Source organism: Carcharodon carcharias, chromosome 23 (assembly GCF_017639515.1).
Source record: "Carcharodon carcharias isolate sCarCar2 chromosome 23, sCarCar2.pri, whole genome shotgun sequence".
NCBI lineage: Eukaryota > Metazoa > Chordata > Chondrichthyes > Lamniformes > Lamnidae > Carcharodon > Carcharodon carcharias.
In genome coordinates, this window is record NC_054489.1 from 30,333,458 (window position 1) to 30,355,638 (window position 22,181).

Here is a 22,181-nt window from a genome sequence, read left to right on the forward strand (position 1 = left end):
CAGCCTGTGAGCCTCCAACTGTGTCTGAAAAGGAAACAAATTGCAAGGAACCTCATTTTGAATTCATAAGGTCAAGCGTGCTTTGCCTGGTGTCTGTTTAAAGTCTATGGGTTATAGTTGCCTTGGTGGATATTCACCCAGCCAATCACCACCCCATCAGTCTACTCTCGATCATCAGTAAAGTAATGGAAGGGGTCATCAACTGTGCTATCAAGCGGCACTTCCTTAGCCATAACCTGCTTACTGACATCCAGTTTGGGTTCCGCCAGGGTGACTCAGCTCCTGACCTCATTCCTTGGTTCAAACTTTGACAAAAGAGCTGAACTCCCGAGGTGAGGTGAGAGTGACAGTCTCTAACAGCAAGGCTGCATTTGACCAAGTGTGGCATCAAGGGACCCTAGCAAAACTGAAGTCAATGGGAATCAGACGGAAAGTCTCCACTGGTTGGGGTCATACCTAGCACAAATGAAGATGATTAATTTGGGGGGCTGTTTAAAAGTTAATATGGTAGTAATTTGTAGACGTGTGTATGTGTTTAATTTGTTATAAATTAATAAATGTTTAATTTAGTTTAATATAAAAACCTCTTGAGGCTCAGTGGTCTTATTCCTGAATTCAGAGCTGCATCTCAAGCATACCAATTGAAAATATAGGTTATGACAGTTGTTTCAAGTGTCCCTCTGAGATTTAAACAACTCAGCCTTTACCAACTGCTATATAACACTCTGCACAACCAACCTGAGGGAAACAATCTGGGCCATTGACTCTGTCTCTCCAGAAACCACAACAGGAGTCACCTGATTTTCTAGAAACCATTTTGTTAGAGTACAATGTACATATTTAATGTTGCGTTTGTCTTTCCCATTAATGACATGTTACATTATGAGCGTTCAGTCAATACTTTTAAAAATTGGACACCAGCAAGCTGTTAAGATGGCTGCCACAAATTATGTGACTTTTGGCATTTGGAGAACAGACAGTGCCAAGTCTCCAGCAAATACCTAATTAAATATGAACATTGGTGAGGGTTCCTCACAGCCATTTGTGGAATTTGTACATTTAACAACTAAGGACAATGGAGTTTCCAGACTGCCTGTTTCCATGTTTCATACTGGACAAAAGGGAAGATCGAAACTCAATGGCTGATAGCAACTTCGCATTGTATCATAATGGCCTCCTCATCCAAAATTAGACTGGGTGGGCCTCAGAGGTACATTAACTGAGCAGTCATGTGATTGAAGCTGCACCATTATTATCCTAAGACCTAGCAGATTCATCAAAACCATCAGTTGTCAGCCAGTCTGAGAAACCAGACTCTGAAACTAGCTGCAAATTATCAAGCAGCCAAAGTACTTAACTTGTTAATTTTATTTTATTTTAGGACTTAACCTGTTCCAGTTTCAAAGTTCAACCTCTTAGATATTCAACTATAAGAAACCTTGCAACCTGCTATGAACCCTTCGCTTTACAAGACCATCACTTCAACTTTAGATCATCAAATCCATTCAAGAAACTACAGGCCTGCCACATGGGAGACTGTAAATTGTAAATCAGAGAACTAAATTAACTGTAAGTTGTAAAAGTGCACCATCTTTATTGTATCCAATTTTGTGTGCCTGTGCACGCATGAGATCAAATGTATGATGCTCTGTTAATTCAGGATAAGTGTGTGAGAATAAATAACCTTCTTCATTTTAAACTCACTAAAGCTTGCTTCTGAAATATTTAACTGAAGTACACACTCCAAGGGTAAAAAAGGGCACACGTCTTTTCCATGCACAGCAGACTGATTATGGGCAGTAAGACAGCAGATACATTCTGTCCATGACAGTTTCTTTTTTTATATAGATAAATTAGCTTTTCAGGCATGTTGTGAACGTCACATAGTGATGGTATGAATATGAAGTCAGAAGCTCATCTAGGGCCCAAATATGGCACTGTGGTTGTGAAAAGAGTGGCTTAATCTCAGACTGTTGCCAGGGAATGGGATGGAGGTGGTAACTAAGGGATGGAGTTTGGAGCAGGTCTGAAAACAATAACTTCAGTCTTCCCAATATTTAATTGGAGGACATTTCTGCTCATTCAGTACTGAATGTCGAATGAGTAGTTAATTAATTTAGCAACAATGGAGAAGTCAAGAGAGGTGGCGGTGAGGTAGAGCTGATTGTTGTCAGTGTACATGTGTAAACTAACATTGTGCCTTCCAGGTGATGTCACCAAGAGGCAGTATGTAGACGAGAAATAGGAGCAGGCCAAGATAGATATTAGAGGAGCAGCAGACATAACAGGAAGAGAAACTATTGCAAGTGATTGTCTGGCTATGATTAAGTAGATAAGAATGGAACCATGTGCGAGCAGTCCCACCCAGCTGGATGACAGTGGAGATATTAGAGGAGGATATTGTGATCAACTGTGTCAAACGCTGCATACAGGTCAATAAGGACAAAAAGAGAGGTCTCAGTCACATAGAACATCACTTGTGACTTTGATCAAAGCCGTTTTGGTACTCAGGTAGGGGCGAAAACCTGATTGGAGGGATTCAAACATGGAGTTCAGGGAAAATGGGAATGGATTTGAGAGGCAGCAACATGTTCTAGAAATTTGGAGAAAAAAGGGAGGCTGGAAATGGGATGGTAATTTATAAGGACAGAGGGAACAAGGATTGATTTTTTGAGGAGATTGGTGATGATGGCAGATTTAAGGTGAGTGGGACACCTTAAGAGAGGGAACAATTTACAAAATTGGCTAACATGGGGGTCAGGAGGGGAAGTTGAGTGATCACCAGTTTAGTGGGAATAGGATTGATGAAACAGGAGATGGATCTCAAGGGCAGGAGGAGAAATAGCGGAAAAACCAGAGAAAGGTGTGAGTTCAGGGCTAGGGCAAGAAGGAACATTAAAGAAAGTCTGGCCCCATGGGCTAATGGAAGGGACTGACGCTGCAGAGGCAGCTGGTTGAATTGTCTTAATCTTAGTGACAAAGAACTTCATGAGCTCCTTGCATTTGTTGTTGGAAGTGAGGGTGGAGGAGACAGGGTGGAGGGGTTTAAGAAGATGGATATCAGGATGATCCTGGAATAGCAATCAGTTTTTGCAGATGAGTGTAGGATCTGGTATTGTTTTATGTGGTCCAACCAAATCTGGCAGTGGTTGGTTAAAACAGTTGTCAACCACATCATTTATTCATTTAGAAAATATACTTTGCTTGACCTCTTCTTGGCCTTATTAAATGTGTTGCTATTTTAACAATTTATGTATCCATATTCCCAGTTCACTTTGCTCCTCTAGTCTCTGTAGTTTCTTATCTTTCAAAGAATAAGTGGTTGATATTTCTCCTATCAAAATGAACCCCAACAATTCATTATGTTGAAATTAATTTTCTATTTATGTACCCACTCTATAAGACTGTATATGTCTTCTTGCATTTCAATGTAATCTTCCACAATAGCAATACACTGAAATTTAGTATTTCATGTAACTAACACAATATCTCCACCTTCTAAGTCTAAATTGTATTTATGGTGAATAGATTGGTGTGCGCAGGATACCACTTCCCACTTTCTGCCAGTCCAAGAAACTTTCCTTAATGTCTACCATTTTCTATTATCTTTTCATCCATTCTTCTAACTAGCCCTTGACTGCAAACTTTGTCATGAGTATCATGTGGTACCTTAAAAGCTTTCTAAAAGTCCATATAAGTCAAATCAATTACATTGCCCTTGTCTACTCTTTGTTGTTTCTTCAAATAATTAAAGATTTCAACTGATGGCCAACAAGCTATCTTGACCCATTGGTTACAATTGTGGAAGTATAAACTAACTGAACTATTTTTCATCAGCAGAAGGCTGTTGTGAATCTCGCAATCTTCTGATGGAACAGTGACTCCCCTCCTTGTCCTTCTAAATGTACCAGGCTAATCTTGTTTGATTATCCTCATGTAAGTCTCTTGGGATGTTTTGATTATGCCAAAGGTATCTGCGAGTCATTGCTATAGTTGAAGGTGCTACATCAGCACGATGGTATTGTGGTGAAAAATTGTAACATGGCTTGAACATGAGTATGTATGACCTGATCATACATCAGGTATTTGATTTTACACAGTTGTTATTTTAAGAAATTATTTTTTTAAATAACTTTAAAAGAAGAATTGACTACTTATATGAATCATGTGACTCCGGCCTCCTGCAGTACAAATCAGGAAATGGAGAGCCACAGAAAAGTTGGGTCCCTTGTTTCTTGAAACAGCCTCAAACAGTTCCAGCAAAATCACTGATTAGAAAGCACCGCAGAGGCCACTTTGGTGTTGCTCTGCCAAATCCAGGGTAATTGTAAAAGTGTCTCTAAAAATCCATTTCAGATTGGTAAACAAGTGGAATGAGTATTCAGGTGGAGAAAGCATAAAGTTCCAGATTGATGTAAAAATTGAGATACTGTGGTACAGAGCTGCAGTTCCTTTTTTTTTAATTATTCGAAAATGAGTTGAAAGGTTATTTCCTCATCCCTGTTAATCATTTGCTGGGATTTTCCTAGAAAGTTCAAGGCCTCACTCTGTCTGGTTACTAAGGGCGTGGATGGGCGAGCCGGTAGCTAAGAGCGGGCGGGGCTTCTTTATTGCTAAGGGAGGGGCGGCGCTGTTCGGTTGCTAAGGGAGGGGCGGCGCCGTTCGGTTGCTAAGGGGGAAGAGGTGGGGTGTCTGATGCGCGGTGGAATATGGGAGAGAGGTAACGTCATCACCGTAGCGGCAGCGGCAACTTTCAACCAGAGTGGTCGGAGGATAAGCGGCGGCTTTGGGCCTAGCGAGGGAGGGTCCGCTCGGGAATGGTAAGAAATTGTGTGGCTGGTGACCACGGGGCGGGAGCGTGGAATTGTAGCTGGGGTTCGGCTCAAGGAGGGTGAGTTGGCAAAGGTAGCTCACCTTACTGTGTGATTTTTTAACGAGTTAAACTCCAGGTGAGAGAAGAGGCGGGTGTACTTCATGGGGAGGATGAAGATTTGGGACAGTGCTTCACAATGGGGTGGAGATGGTACAATTGCACTGGAACGCATCAGCCCTGAACTTTCTCTTTGATAACACGTTGAGTTGCTGCTACCTGTTGCCTGAGAAAGAAAGTCTTGCGTTTATATCTTGTGTTTCATGATCACTGCACGTCTCAAAGCGTTTTAAAGTCAATTAAGTGCAGTTACAGTTGTGATGGAGGAAAGGCAGCCAATGTGCACAGCAAGCTCCCACAAACTGCAATGTGATTTAAAAAGAGGGTGTGCTGGAAATATTCAGCACTGTTTGCTATTCTGCCATTAATACTCACTCTGGACCAATGTTTTGTTCCTTTACCACGACCATTACACTCCCTTTGTCTTTTGTTCCATTTACATCTTTGTTATTTAGTCTTCCTCTAGTCTATCCTAGACCTTCCCTTTTGTGCTTTCTCCTCCCTTGTTTAAACAACATAAAACCAATTGCATTCCTACCTCCCCAGTTCCAACGAAGAATCATATTTGACTTGAAATGTTAACTCTGTTTCTCTCTCCACAGACGCTGTCAGACCTGCTGAGTGTTTCCAGTATTTTGTTTTTATTTCAGATTTCTAGCATGCACAGTAGTTTGCTTTTATATTGCAATGTGACAATGATCAGTTAATTTATTTTGTGATGTTGACTAAGGAATAAATATTGACCAGGTAAAAGCAAAAAACTGTGGATGCTGGAAATCCAAAATAAAAATACCTGGAAAAACTCAGGTCTGACAGCATCTGTGGAGAGGAACACAGTTAATGTTTCGAGTCCGTATGACTCTTCAACAGAACTAAGGAAAAATAGAAAATAGGTGAAATATAAGCTGGTTTGGAGTGAAGTGGGGGAGGAGGGACACCAGTAGAGCTGGATAGGGGGGCAGTGATAGGTGGAGATAGACAAAAGGACAAAGAGGTGTTGAAGATGGTGATATTATCTAAGGAATGTGCTAATAGGTGACATTAAGGGTAGAAAGCAGGACAAGCAAGGTACAGATAGCCCTAGTGGGGGTGGGTTGGGGGGAAAGAATCAAAATAAGCTAAAAGGTAGAGATAAAACAATGGATGGAAATACATTTAAAAATAATGGAAATAGGTGGGAAAAGAAAAATATATATAAATTATTGGGAAAAGGGGGGGATCAGAAAGAGAGTGGGGATGGAGGAGAGAGTTCATGATCTAAAATTGTTGAACTCTATTCAGTCCGGAAGGCTGTAAAGTGCCTAGTCAGAAGATGAGGTGCTGTTCTTCCAGTTTGCGTTGAACTTCACTGGAACATTGCAGCAGGCCAAGGACGGACATGTGGGCATGAGAACAGGGTGAAGTGTTGAAATGGCAAGCGACAGGGAGGTCTGGGTCATGCTTGTGGACAGACCGAAGGTGTTCCGCAAAGCGGTCACCCAGTCTGCATTTGGTCTCTCTAATGTAGAGGAAACCGCATTGGGAGCAGCGAATGCAGTAGACTAAATTGAGGGAAGTGCAAATGAATTGCTGCTTCACTTGAAAGGAGTGTTTGGGCCCTTGGACAGTGAGGAGGGGGGAAGTAAAGGAGCAGGTGTTGCACCTTCTGTGGTTGCATGGGAAGGTGCCGTGGGAGGGGGTTGAGGTGTCGGGGGTGATGGAGGAGTGGACCAGGGTGTCCCAGAGGGAACGATCCCTGCAGAATGCTGCCGGGGGGGGCGGTTAAGGGAAAATTTGTTTGGTGGTGGCATCATGCTGGAGTTGGTGGAAATGGCGGAGGATGATCCTTTGAATGTGGAGGCTAGTGGGGTGATAAGTGAGGACAAGGGGGACCCTATCATGGTTCTGGGAGGGAGAGGAAGGAGTGAGGGCAGATGTGCGGGAGATGGGCCAGACAGGGTTGAGGGCACTGTCAACCACCGTGGGTGGAAAACCTCGGTTAAGAAAGAAGGAAGACATGTCAGAGGAACTGTTTTTGAAAGTGGTGTCATCAGAACAGATGCGACGGAGGCAAAGGAACTGAGAGAATGGGATGGAGTCCTTACAGGAAGCGGGGTGTGAGGAGCTGTAATCGAGGTAGCTGTGGGAGTCAGTAGGCTTCTAATGAATATTGGTGGACAGTCTATCACCAGAAATTGAGACAGAGGTCAAGGAAGGGAAGGGAAGTGTCAGAGATGGGCCATGTGAAAATGATGGAGGGGTGGAGATTGGAAGCAAAATTAATAAATTTTTCCAGATCCAGACGAGAGCATGAAGCAGCACCGAAACAATCATCGATGTATTGGAGAAAGAGTTGTGGGAGGGGGCCGGAGTAGGGCTGGAACAAGGAATGTTCCACATATCCCATAAAGAGACATGCATAACTGGGGCCCATGTGGGTACCCATAGCCACACTTTTTATTTGGAGGAAGTGAGAGGAGTTTAAGGAGAAATTGTTCAGTGAGAGAACAAGTTCAGCCAGACGGAGGAGAGTAGTGGTGAATGGGGACTGTTCGGGCCTCTGTTCGAGGAAGAAGCGGAGAGCCTTCAGACCATCCCGGTGGGGGATGGAGGTGTAGAGGGATTGGATGTCCATGGTGAAGAGGAGGCGGTTGGGGCCAGGAAACTGGAAATTGTTGATATGATATGGATGTAGGTGGGAAGGGACAGGGCAAGGGGAGAAAAAATGGAGTCAAAATAGCAAGAGATGAGTTCCGTGGGGCAGGAACAGGCTGACACTATCGATTTGCCGGGACAATCCTGTTTGTGGATTTTGGGTAGGAGGAAGAAGCGGGCCGTCCGAGTATGACCAGGGCTTGCAGGAAAATAAGAGACAGAAACAGGTGTAGGCTGGGGGGGTAACTGCCCTGATCATCTTTTAAATAATGCCATGGGATCTTTTATATCCATCCAAGCAAGCAGATGGGGCCTCAGTTTAACATCCAAAAGACGACACTTCTGACAGTGCAGCATTTTCTCAATACTCAGGACTTGAACCTGGAACCGTGATTCAGGTGAGTGTGCTACCCTCTGAGCCATGGCTGGCACACTTATGCTTCTTAGTTATCTAATGAGTCATGACAAACATTAGGTGGAAGAGGGATAGGGAGGAAGCGAATCTGTTTGAGATTCGGGTAGTTTTGACATTAGATTGGAGCCAAGTCAATCCTCTGTGGCAGAATTGCTAATCTAATGCCTGAATTAGGCAGGTGTGCAGTACTTTAGGACATGGATCCCTGGAAATTATGCTAGTAGCTTGCCCCCATGCAGACCCACTGCCATTGATATCAACCTTCTGTCTGTCCGTGGCATTGCAGCTTAAAATCCATATCTTATGTAAGACCTGCCTGCCATTCTCTCTCATTTCTTTCTTTTGTACCCTGTTATATGATATCTTGTCAAAGATTTTTTGAAACTCAAGATTTGCAATTGAGCTACCTATATCCAAAAACCTTATAACATCCTAACAATTAAACCAGCTTGTTGACATATGACCATCTTTCCAGGTGCTCTGTTTGGAATCTGTGAATAACTTTTGTAAGATAGTTAAATGGTGCATCTCTAATGATCCCTTCAAACAGACTGTAAATGAAGTCAAAACTAATGGCAGCCACACTAGGAATTAGGAAACACTTCACACAAAAGATGGTAGAAGTTTGAACTCTCTTCTACAAATAGCAATTGATGGTATATCAAAGGTTAATTTTAAATCTGAGATTGATACATTTTTTTGTTAACCAAGGCATTCAGGGATATGTGAAATACCAGGTATACAAAATTAGGTCACAGATCAGCCATGATCTTACTGGTGATCCAATTTAAAAAGTTATCATTTTCCAAGAGTCCATCAAAATTTCTCCTGACATATCCTTCAATGTGATCAGATGCCTGACACAGCTAAAAAGATCTTGGTCTTAGTACAGCCATGACTATCCACTGTAATTATTTCCTCGTTAAACTTGTCAGTTCTGCTGTTGGCCTGGCACTGTTGACTGGAAGTAGCGAGGCCTGTTTGCTCAATTTTTCATATCTTTGATGTGATTGAGTAGGCCAGGCCAAAAGGGAGCACAATTTCCTAAAGTCAAATAAAGCCTCCTTTCTGCAGAAATTCTTCTGAAAAGTATGTTTTTGAGCAAGAATTTCTCTGGCAATTTCAGTGAATAATTTCAGAACACCTTGATTAAATAAGTACAATGTATGCAATACTTTGTTTTAATATGTTGAGTGTTACTTGCTGTGCAGTTCTAGAATTGGGAACTCTTTCATCAATATCTAAAAAATAACTTGCATTTATATGGCCCTTTAAATCTAGTAAAATGTCCCCAAGGTGCTTCACAGAAGCATAATCTGAAAAATTTACACTAACTGAGAGACTAGAAGAGATGACCAAAAACTTGGTCAAAAAAGTAGTTTTTAAGGAATGTCTTGACAATGTTGTTTGCTTCTACTCACTGTGAACATACCAAACTTATGACAAGGATTGGTAAAATAATCTTTTTTTAGAAGATAAGTCTATATAAATAGTGTTAACAAGGAGGCTATATATACATGTTTCACTTCTACACCTGCTGTATACTGAGTACAAAGTAATGGGGCTCTGACATCATGTCCTGTCTCTGGTACTGATTGACAGCAATTTAAGATAGGCCTCCTTTAAAGGTATGTGTACATCATATCATAATGGAGAAGACAGAGTCTTGGGGAATTTCAGAGCTTGGGGTCTAAGACAGCTAAAGTTGCCGTCATCAATGGTGGGGCAAAAGAAGTGGATCATGCACAAGAGGCCAGAATTAAAGGCAAAGAAGGTTATTGGAGGGTTGCAGGCCTGGCAGAGTGTAGAGAGATTGGTAAGGGTGAGGCCTTTGGAGAGACACATTATAATAGAGGATCCTCATTAGTGGTAGGAACCTGAGGTGGTCCTTCATGTCCCAAAATAATTCATCAGCTCTAGCTCAGATACAATATACACAGCACACTTTTGGTTTGATTATAATTATCAGAAATTACACAATCTCTATTCTGATTTTTGACTTGGTACAGGAGGTCAGCATAGGGCCAACTGAGCAAGAGGAAGGCTCACCCACCTCTCAACACAGGCATAAGGCCTGAGTCTATTTTAACTCCCAGGCCTTATTACTGTAGTGCAGGCCCAACGCTTTCCCAAATTTGGCAAAAATTAAGGCTGACTGGTAGAAGCAGAATAAGAGAGGCAGCACCAATGTTTCCAAGCAGTCTGAGTTTATTAGGGGGTGGTTTTTGCAGCCAGACACTACTGCATTCAAGGGAATAAAGGGTTACTAGGAATTGGAAAGACCAAGATTTCCTTCTGGAGCTTGGGGTAGCACCTCTGCTGCTCCTAACCTGCAAGGAAATTTTTTTTTAAAAAAACTTGCTTTCTTAGCCTTTTTCTGGACTTGCTGTTCCTTGTCATTTGTTTCTATTAAAGAAACCAGCATTAAGTTAAAGAAATTAGCACCAGGTGCTAATGCGCAGCACATAAAAATCACTTGGGCACTGAATGATGTCATCATACCCCAATGCCTGGTAACTCGCTCTGCCTGGTAACTCGCTCTGCCCAAAACACACTGGTTAAAGCAGCGATTATGTTATGGATCAGTTGAGTACCACGTTGCAAATATTTTAATCCACAACATGCCCAGTCGTCGTAGGTGCTGGGATTTAAATCAGGCCTTTGTTTTCAACTTGTAAACAAAAAAAAAATCTACAATTTTTCTCTGGTTTCTATCTTGAATTTAAGATTTTAAATTAGCTTTTATAATCTTACACTAAGCCACAGTGTAGATTGCCTTGAAGAGGGAGAAGTTTGAAATAATTTTATGCCCAATTACCTTTGTGATAAATGTGACAATTAACTAATATAAGCACTAATGGCCTACTTAGTAGTTGTAAATGCATTTTTAATTTTCCCAAAGATTAATGAGTGACAGTACATTTTTTGAAGGTGGATTCATTATGTTTGATATAATAAAAGAAAAATATAATGAATCCATTTGGGAATTTGATATATAACATTGTGTTGGGATCTTTAGTGCCAAATATTATTTAGAATATACAATCATGAAATGCAGATAAGGTGCTTACCAACTTGTATAAATTATATTAAATAGATATCCCTGCCTCATTCTCTTCAGTGCTCAAAGAAAGATTTAAGTATTAAATTTGGTTATAGTTTATCATAGCTTAAAGTGCACTGTCAAATTTTAAAAACTTAAAATATTTTAATTTTATGAATTCTAAGTTGAATTTTACCTATTGCTATTAAATTTTGATCACATTATGGTTTAACTTATTTGTAATACCTTTTGTGATGAGGACTTGAATTCCATTTGGATTTAGTTACCATTCTATCATGTTATCTAGCCAAGGAAGCAGTTGATATTAAGGTGACAATCTTTAATTATTGTGATAATCCATTTTCTGGAGTACAGATGATTGTACGGACTAAATATAATCATTTCAGTAATTGTGCTAGGGCAGACCAGATGTTAGATTTGACTTTCCCACACATTCTTGGAAGGCAGCAATTTATTTTTTATGATAGCCCCAAGAAGTGTACCGTTTTAATGAAATATTGATGTAAGAAATCTAGAGCATTAAATATTGATGCAGGCCAGTGAAAAAAATTGAAGAGTAATTTCAATGATTGGGGTGCTTGGAAAGCAACTTTGTAACAGTGAATAAAGTCAGAGAGACTATCATTTGCACCTATTCTGTTGCCACTTTGGGATGGTTCACTACGATTGACATGAAAGTAAATTGTCTCCTGGGGTCTCAGTATTACCTTGAGTAAATGCAAAACGAGTGTTTTTCAACTGCAGAAGTTGTCAAAGTGAGTTGTGTGATGGTGCAGTTAAGGCTAAAGAGGCAACAGTACCTGAAGATAGGGAAGAGTGAGCATCTCAGTCCTGAAGCCAGTGTAATTTTTATTTATTTGGTCTAATTATGCTGAGGTTTTTAAATGAGGTGGGAAAGATATTGAATAGATCAGTTAGTTTCCTAAGTATCTGAATCAAATTATTAGCATTCAAACAAGCAAAGAGGCTGGGGTGCTCACAGGAAGGAAATCTCTGGCCTTCAGGGTGCTCTGTGAAGGGAATTATCTCTAATTAGGCCCAAATAGGTACTTTTAGCCAGAAATGTGTCACAATGGCTCTTGTAAGAAATGGTAAGGATGTCAGTGGTGTTTAAGGGGCTGTGGGGTTGGTGAGTCGAGTGGAGGACCTTTACTTTGCATATGACTGCGCTGTACTTGACTTCAGAATACCTGAAATGACAAGTGTACCATTCCCAATAATTAATATCCCTCACCTTGATGGGCACATCTTTTTCAAAAAAGTGAAATCTTTTCCAGTGCTCGAAGCAAAAGATTTTGGGTATTGGTCCAATGTCGCAATCTTTTATTCTACCTTAACTTTGGGGTTATTACCTGTGGAATGCAACAAAGCCTCAGTAGTAAAGGAGCAATTATATTTCATCGATCATCTCAGCACAAATTTCTGGAACATTGCTCATCTTTATTTCCCTGTTTAGATAGAGGCTTATTTCTTCCTCCATCAAGTCATCAACTGGCTAAATAATTTTCTATTAATTTCATTTATTTATCTTAAAAGTCCCAGATGGTGAATCTTAAACTCCAATTACACATAGCTGTGTTACTTAAAAAACTCCAATTTCTAACTCAATTTTAACATTCTACTGATCAATTGATATTGTAGCGTGTTGATAATAGGTGATCTTCATCCACCAAACCATCAATCCTTAAACATCCTTTACATGGGGTACCATGTAAACCAATATATTGAATGAAGAATGTATTTTCTTGCCGTATCTCAACTCAAGACTCGGCAGCAAAATCATATGATCTGCTTGAAGGTTTTGGTTGTATGTGAATATGGTAAATTATGAATTGATCTCTACCCATAGCATTAATTTTGTTTTAGAATAAAAGCATGGAATTGGGTTTTGGCTGTGAAAAATGTGAAAGAATTGAGGTTATCGATTGAATGCACCAGTCTCATGGTCACCAGGCCATAAAATGGAAACTTCTTTTATTACTTCAAAAATCTTTTCAAAATTTGTTCAGAAACTCTTAATTGAAAGTTTTTCTATATAGTAATTTTCAGGGATTGTACAAAACAGATGAGGACAAAAGATTTGAGTTTTAATACAGAATATTTTGTGGCCACAATGCATTTCGAAGTTGCATCAAAGTTTTTGAATTTCCCTTTTTTCTGTCTTCAAGGCTTGCAGTTTCCAGAAGCTATTTTCTGTTGGTGAAGAGTTTGATGATGATGTAAGTGCTGTTCTAGTTTAATTGGTGCTGCAACATATTGATTAATGAAAGTATTCCTTTGTTTTCTCATTCTCTATATGGCACATAAAAGGAAATTGGCCTTCCACTATTTTCAGAATGACTTTTCCAGATAGCTCCAGTATGTACTGAACATGCTGTTTTTAAATCAACAAATGGGACTTAACCTGTGAAATACTGATTGTCCAATACACATTTTCAAAATTTGTGCCATATGCCATCCATTTAACCATGCTGTAACCCTGTCATTTTGCATCCGTGCTATGTTCTGCACTTATCCCAATTTTGTATATTTTATTTGGGTTGTGAGACTTTCATCAAAGTGTAATGCCTGAACATCTGAGCATTCTGGAGTCTCTTACCTCGGTACTCTTTTAAAATGGTTCCAGCTGATGACTGCACAGGCTAATTTGTAAACCAAAATTTGGGTGTGGATTCCATTTCAGAAGGAAGAATCTTTTCTGTTGGTAAAGTAAATGAATATTTCTAAAATATGGATCAACCTGCAAGTTTAGTTATGGATTTCTGTTTGAAGAAACCTGATCCTGATTAGGCCTATAACAAAAAGTTACGAAAAAGGGGAGAAATTACTGATATTTTGAATCATTAGTATGATTTACAACACTGAACTTGTCAGCAACTGAAATTGAAGGAACGAATTTGATAAACTCATTAGATTTTGCATTTCTGATATTCAAAATAATAGGACAGAAAGCATTTAAATGACGTGTCTGAAAGACATTGATGCACAGTAACTCCCTTTCAGTAACTTACTATAAATTAGAACAAGATGGATAGTTAGTGTAACCTGTGATAAAGCACAAATGCTAATTGAGTGCAAGACTGAGTACAGAGGAGCAATGTACCTTCTAATTTTGGAGTGCGCAGGTAATTTGAGTGGCCTGCATGACATCTTTTGGGTTGTGTAGCTGCACAGCTTATGGGAAACATTGCAGAGGAGTACAGTACTGGTAAATTCAGTAAAATTCAAATGAACATTTCCAATTTGAAAGTGGCAGCTGTCCCACTCATGAACCTTTGGCTGGCATGGATTCATTTTGGTTGTTAACACTGTCCAATAAAATCCAATAGCAGTCATATTTGATTTTTGTAATGCTATAAAGTTGACTAGTAATTAAGAATAATGATATAAGAAAATATGGAATTCAATCAAACATGGCTTAGAAGCAGTTTTTATCTTGCGGGCTGAAACATGTTTTCAATATGCTGTTCATTTTCTACTTGTTCTTGTATTGGTAAGTGTTTTTTTTTTCCCTTCATTCACCCTCTACATTTTCTATATTTCAGCTTCTCAATTGTTTTACACCATCCTTTCGTTTTGGGTCAAAGCACTGTGAAATGCTACTGAGCTTTTATGATGGTAGACAGCTGCTCCCAGTATTTGCAGTGCCTACCATTGAAGCATAGCATGCAAGTTGTGCCTGTTAACATGGAGTCCATGAAACAGTGGATTTCTGGTGTCATCTTGAAAGTTGGCTATGTAGAGCAACTCGCATGCTTTTGCCAAGTACGGCATAATAAACTCATGACTAAAGGTCAGGACATGAGTCAGAAGATAAATAGCAAATTGGACAGCAAATTAGTTACAAAACAGAAATTGAGTTGGGGGCTAAAGGTTCAGATTGGCAAAAGGTGGAAAGTAGGGTTCCACAAAGATTAGTGCTGCGACTACTTCTCACCTTTTACTAAAATGAGTTGCAATAAGAAATTGCAAATCACACCAAATTTAGTCTGCAGTTAATATGAAGGAGCACTGCCACAGCATACTGAGAAATTAATAAACTTGCAAAAATAGTATGGCAAATTAACACTAAAAAAGATAAGTGAGGGCGTATATTTTGATAAGAAGAAGGAGGTCACATACTCTTTGAAAAATAAGTGTTTAAATAGGGTGGTGGAAAGTGATCTGGGGCTACAGATATACAAATCATCAACAGTAATGATCTAGATTAATAAAAGACAAAGTCCTGGCCTTTTAGATTGATAGAATTGAAAAGCAGGGAAGGTATGTTAAACTTTGTTAGACCAAACTTGGAGTACTAAGAACAATTCTGGTACTGTTCTGACTGTCGTATGATGAAAAGGATGCAGAGGCATTGGAGGAGCTACAAAACGTTTCCTCTCAGTAGTGATATAATTCTAGTAAATCTATCAGAAAGGGTTGAACAGGCTGGATGGACTCTTTAGAAAAGAGAAAACTAAAAGATGACCTTTAAAGATATTTAAAATTAATGAAAAGGTTTGATAGGGCAGGAGTGGAGAAAATGTTTCCTGTTGGCTGGAGACCAAAATTAAGGGACATTAGTATAAAATAATTGTTAATGAATCCAGTAGGGAATTCAGGTGAAACTTTTTAGCCAGAGTGGCTGGAATGTGGAACTTGCCACCTCACGGAAAAGTTCAGTTGAATAGCGCAGATCAATTTAAAGGAAAGCTAGAAAAGCACATGAGCATGAATGAATAGTAGGATATGTTAATGGAAACAGATGAAGAAATTTTGGGAGGATTATATGGAGCTTATTTGGAGCATAAATAGCAGCATGGATTTATTGGGTTGAATGACCTGTTTTCTGTACTGGTGATACCCTCTATAGTTCATGAAGGAAATGAAAGGCTAGTGTTCTGACTGACCTCTTAACTGCTAATTCCTATAGGGAAAAAAAGTAATAATGTGACCATGCTGTCTTTTTACTATTGACTTATTTTGATTGGAAGCCTAACAATTATTCTTTTTTTTAAATGCTAAGTAAGTGATAGTATTCATCAAAGTTTAATTTCCCATTTAATTCTGGATACTTTGCCAGTTAGATTTTATTTTCAGTAGCCCAAACAGTTGGGGGGTCAATATTTGGCTCTTTATTAAACAAAATTTTGTTTTAATTGAAATTCTCAATGATGTTGAATTATCTTTGGCCCAAGTGCTAAGTGAATGATCCTGAATTAATGCTAACTCTTTTTAGTTGATAAAATGAGTTACAGCTTAACTGTTTTGCATTTAAAATTGTCTGAAGATTAACTTAGGTATTTATTTTTTTAAATATCAAATTTCTCCAGTGGTGTACAACTAATTTTTTTTAATCCACTGTGGACAGGATTTATTATCAGCTGTGTTGGATGTTGAAAGCACAACTACAAACTCATCCGGAACAAACCCTTGTGTTAGATTAAGACCCATTGCTTCAGTCCTCAGGACACCAGCTAGGTCATGTTATGAACCCAGGAGCTTTCCACGTGGCACCTTAGGTCAGAGGTACTACCAATCAGAATATGGCTCTACTTCAAAGAATGTGTTGATCGATGATGACCCTACAAAAAAAACATTGCCAGCATCAATAGATGCCTCTTTAAAATCACTAACATGGTTAAACGACCCAAGTAATGAGCAGAACTCAACCCCTGACTTCAAATTTATTAGTAATGTCCAGCAGAAGAACAGCACTGAAGTTGGCTCATGTGAGGAAATTGATGATTTATTTTGGTCTGATTGTAAGGAGTGGAATGAAGCTGCAAATGTACAGAATTCAGAGACCAAGAGACCAACTTTTTGTGAGAATAGAGTTTTAACCCCTGGGGTTGTTCCTTCTCCAATAAATCCAAGAGCTGATCATGCAAAAATACCAGCAAAGTTGCCAAAGCATGAGAAAGCTGATGATGGCAAGGGTGAAAATTCCAAAATGGCTATTGCGTGTAAGAATAGTCAAGCAACGATTGGAATAAAGGATGCAAGCAAAACTTTTAAGTTCATCAATCATCCATCATCTGGATTCAACCAATGTCCAAGAGCTTTGAGCAATTCAAATGTTGGTGGAGTTGCAAAGAGAGAAACCAAGAATTCTTGTCAGATAATTGAAAGTCATGGTTACTCTGCTGCACTGTTGACTGCTGCGCCAAGCACTGGATCATGTAGTCCTATTCCATCCAACATTATTAGATCAGGAAAAGAATTATTAACACCGGTGCCACAAAATCATTTAGGCAAAAACATGCTAGGTAATACTTTAAACCCAGGTAAGCTTGTGTCTCCAGATCTGCAGTCTCAATCTGCACACCAGCAAATAAGCTCTACTGCCTTGAGAAACTGTCCAAATCCAATGCTACTGAGACCAAGGACACCTCTTCAGAACTCTTCAACCCCTAGACACAATGGAGACATCAAACGACCAAATATGTCCACTATTGAACCTCGAGCATTAATGTGTGCTATAGAAAGCCCATCAGCTGCTGTTGGCGCTATGTATTCACCCGCAGCAAATTCAGGTTGTGTGGGAAGACCTGTTACCAATCACTTGATTCAGTTGGTATCAGCTGCTAATCGGACACCAGAAGCTGTGAGATTGGACAGGCCGCGGCCAAAAAGACGCTTTCCTGGACCTGCTGGAATTCTTCCACAACAGGTATGACAGCAGACTGTTTTTGTAATTAATCAGTTCTTTTGATTTGTTCCATCTAATTACTCCAAAATCAAAATTCTTGTCATACTGTAATTATGAATACCATCTAGGACAAGGGCAGCAGATACATGGGAAAACCACCACCTGGAAGTTCCCCTCCAAGTCATTCACCATCATGACTTGGAAATATATCACCGTTGCTAGGTCAAAATCCTGGAACTTCCTAACAGCACTGTGGGTGTACCTACACCACATGAACTGCAGCGGTTCAAGAAGGCAGCTCACTACCACCTTCTCAAGGGCAACTAGAGATAGGCAGTAAATGCTGGCCCAGCCAGCGAAGCCCGCATCCAGTAAATGTATTAAAAAAAATTACCATCTGAATAAGATGGAATAATCCCATTTGTTGATCCTTTCTAAGTAGTAATTCTGGGGAATTATAGTATAATGGTCATATTAATGGACTGATAATTCAGAGGCCTAGACAAATACTCTGGAGACATGAGCTCAAATTCCACCATGGCAGAATTTTTCATTTTTTTCAATTAAATCTGAAATAAAAAAAGCTGGTCTCAGTAATGATGACTATCAGGTTGGTTTTTAATGACAATCTGATTCACTAATGCCCTTCAGGGAAGGAAACCTGCAGTCCTTACCTGGTTTGGCCTACATGTGGCCCCAGACCTACAGCATGTGCACACTACCCAAGCCAAGCAGCATCCAAGCATCCAAACCCCTGGGTAGTTCCTGCTCCATTGATCGGACAGGTGTGAGGGGGTGACCTTCAGAACCCTCAACTTTGGATTTCATGGTATCAGGTCAAATATAGGCAAGGAAATACCTCCTGCTGGTTACCATCCTCCCTCAACTGATGAATCAGTGCTCCTCCACATTGGAACACCTCTTGGGAGAAGCACTGAGGGTAGCAAGGGTGCAGAATGTACTCTGGGTGGGGGACTTCAAAGTCCATGAGCAAGAATGACTTGGTAGCTCCACTACTAGCTGAGCCCTGAAGGACAGAGGTCTGCCAGACTAGGCCTGTGGCAGGCGATGAGCAGTAAATGAATAACTAGGGAACATTATATTCACAGCCGCCGGAAGAATAATGGGAGGGCTATAGAGTTTTTTTTAAAGAGGGTATAGAATGTTCTGACAGAAGTTGTCAGAAAATGGAACCCTGCCAAGGTGTGATGGGCCCAAGGGCTTCCTGTATTATAAATTGATTCCCTCTTCTCTTTCATATACATCTATCAATAATCTCTGCATTCTCCTTTTCCTGATGCTTGTAAATTACACACTTCTCATAAATTAAGATAATTTCTTCTACACCTCGTGTTTTGCCTTCATTTGACCTCTGCTCTGACTATCCAGGTGGAAGATTACTTCTTGATTTTCAAGGTGGAAATCATTTGTCTTTTGGTTTAACTTCATTATTTCTTTCAGCTGTGTCATTAATCTGGTGTGTTTACTTTCATGGCGATGCATTGCTAATTCTATGTAAATTTTCCATATTCAGTAGTACAGTCTCAAACAGTAGAAATGTTGTGATTAGTCACTCTTAGTATTGGTACAATATACTTTAGGATTATATTCTGTATTAAATCATCTTTAGGCATTGCCTCAGATGGTTCCTACACTAGTCCTTCAGCCTAGTGCCATATGACTCAAAACTAAACAAGTATGGAAAGGAAAAATTTCAACATAATGGGTGTTGTGTAATTGGCCATGGTATCGTACTTTCACATAGCCACCATTCACTTTTCAGAAATCTCAAAATGTACAAAAAGAAAGTGAAATAGCTGCTTGCATTTCAGTGTCCTGCTTCTCCGAGTGCAGCACATAGAAAGAATGAACAAACACCAGGTAGGGTGGTTGCTATGTTCAAAAACTGATGGTATGCCTTCATCTTTCCCAAAGCTCTCCTGCATTGCTTGACAAAGAGGCATTGACATTTGCTTAGATGATTTTAGTACGTGACAATGCTGCTATTCTGAAGTCACTTCTGCTGTGACAAACCAGATATTAAAATGTCATTGACTTGCATACCGAAAGAGAAACATAAAATATGTGAATTAAGTGCTTTTAAACAAAATAATGAGAAAAATTGAACACTCTGAAGATGTCATTCCAGGGTCTATGTTTAAATACTCGAATGTGTATCCTTAATATGCCTGCCTGTATTGGGAAATCATATCAATTCACTAGAATAGATGTATGAACGTGCCCTTGTCACAGTAATTGGACTTGAATTCCAAAATTAAAATTTAGAAACTCCAAACCCAAGTTTAGCTCATGCAGCAGTTATTGTGGTACTAGTGCATTTTCAACTGATGCTTAAATTGTGAATTGATATAACTCATCAAAACATGCTGTCATTGTTGTCCAGTTATTGATTGCTCGTCATACTTGTCTTCCAGCATCTTGGTAAAAACCTGGACAATGTCTTCATTTCAGCGCCACAGACGCCAACGCATGGTGCAGTGCCAAAGCTACAGTCTCAGGTAAATCTGCGGGCAGACCTGCATGCGTAGTACATGCTCTTGGCTTTTAGAAATGTTATAATGTAAGCTTTCTGTTGATTGTTTAAAAATAATTGCCATATTCTATCTATTTCAAGGGATGTGGGTTGCTTGCTTGGCCAGCTTTTATTAACCATCCTTAATTGCCCTTGAATGGTGACCTACCTCCTTGAATTGTTGCAGTCCATGTGGTATGTGCTGTTAGGGTGTTCCAGCATTTTGACCCAGCAACAGCGAGGGATTGGTGATATATTTCCAAGTCAGGATGGTAAGTGCCCTGGAAGGAAACTTGGAGGTGTGGTGTAGCCATCCATCTGCTGCCCTTGTCCTTCTAGGTGGTAGTGGTTATAGGTTTGGAAGCTGCTGTTGAAGGCTTGAGTTGCTGCAGTGCTTCTCCTATAAGGTACATGCAGCTGCCACTTTGTATCAGTGGTTGAAGGATGAATATTGAAGGTGTTGCTAGTCAAGCAGACTGCTTTGCCCTAGATGGTGTCGAGCTTCTTGGGTGATGTTGGAGTTGCACCCATCCAGGCAAGTGGAGAGTGTTCCATCACACTCCTCACTTAAGCCTTCTAGAGCAGCCCATGTCCAAATGCAGCAAGATCTGAACAATATCCAGCTTGGGCTGACAAGTGCCAGGCAATGACCATCTTCAACAAGAGAAACATAGCCATTTCTTGACATTCAATGGCATTACCAATGCTGCATCCCCCATTATCAACACCCTAGGGGTTACCATTGACCACTGGACTACCCATATAAATACAGTGGCTACAAGAGCAGGCTGGGAATCCTGTGGCGAGTAACTCACCTCCTGAGCAACCCCCCCCCCCCCCACCCAAGCTGCACTCATCCAGTCAAATGAAGAGTATTCCATCACACTCCTAGCTTGTGCCTTGTAGATGGCGGACAGGCTTTGGGTAGTCAGGAGGTGAGTTACTTGCTGCAGGGTTCCTATCCTCTGAACTGCTCTTGTAGCCACAGTATTTTGTATGGCAAGTCCAGTTCAGTTTCTGATCAATGGCAACCCCCAGGGTTGTTGATAGTGGGGAATTCCGTAATGGTAATGCCATTGAATGTCATGGGGCGATGGTTATATTCTCTTGTTGGAGATGGTCATTGCCTGGCACTTGTGTGGCGTGAGTGTTACTTGCTACCTGTCAGCCCAAGCCTGGATATTGTCCAGGTCTTCCTGCATTTGGCCATGGACTGCTTCAGTATCTGAGGAGATGCGAATAATGCTGAACATTGTGCAATCATCAGTGAACATCCCCACTTCTGACCTTATGATGGAAGCAAGGTCATTGATGAAACAGCTGAAAATGTTTAGGCCTAGGACACTACCCTGAGGAGCTCATACAGTGATGTCCAGGAACTGAGATGATTGACCTCCAACAACTACAACCATCTTCTTTTGTGCTAGGTATGACTCCAGCCAGTGGAGGTTTTCCCCTGATTCCCATTGACTCCAATTTTGATAGGGCTCCTTGATGCCATGCTCAGTCAAATGCTGCCTTGATGTCAAGGGCAGTCACTCTCACTGCAGCTTTGGAGTTCAGATCTTTGGTCCTGCTGGTGGGACAGGACATACCCAGGGATAGTGATGGTGATGTCTGGGATGTTATCTGTAAGGCATGATTCCGTGAGTATGATTGTGTCAGGCTGTTGCATAACTAGTCCGTGAGACAGCTCTCCTGATTTCGGCACTAGCCCCCAGATGTTAGTTAGGAGGACTTGCAGGGTTAATAGGGCTGAGTTTGCAGTTGTCGTTCCTGGTGCTTAGGTCGATGCTGGGTGGTCTGTCCGGTTCCATTCCTTTTAGACTTTTTAGTGGTTTGATACAACTGAGTGGCTTGCTAGGCCATTTCAAGGGCATGTAAGAGTCAACCACATTGCTGTGGGCCTGGAGTCACATGTAGGCCAGACCAGGTAAGGACGGCAGATTTCCTTCTAAAGGACATTAGTGAACC

At 40.4% G+C, this 22,181-nt stretch overlaps 1 protein-coding gene across 3 annotated transcripts in view; it reads left to right on the forward strand.

Moving 5' to 3' along the window:
- Positions 1-4,704: 4,704 nt before the first annotated feature.
- hrob (homologous recombination factor with OB-fold) overlaps positions 4,705-22,181 on the forward strand; it is a 58,345-nt gene continuing 40,868 nt past the window's right edge. For all 3 annotated transcript variants that reach the window (XR_005946678.1, XM_041217500.1, XM_041217502.1), the window contains exons 1-4: positions 4,705-4,820; positions 13,212-13,262; positions 16,394-17,695; positions 20,110-20,193. Coding sequence is in view for 2 of the 3 variants with exons in the window: in XM_041217500.1 (XP_041073434.1) it covers positions 4,818-4,820; positions 13,212-13,262; positions 16,394-17,695; positions 20,110-20,193 (1,440 nt within the window). In the remaining variant the exon portion in view is untranslated. The remainder of the gene's footprint in view (positions 4,821-13,211; positions 13,263-16,393; positions 17,696-20,109; positions 20,194-22,181) is intronic.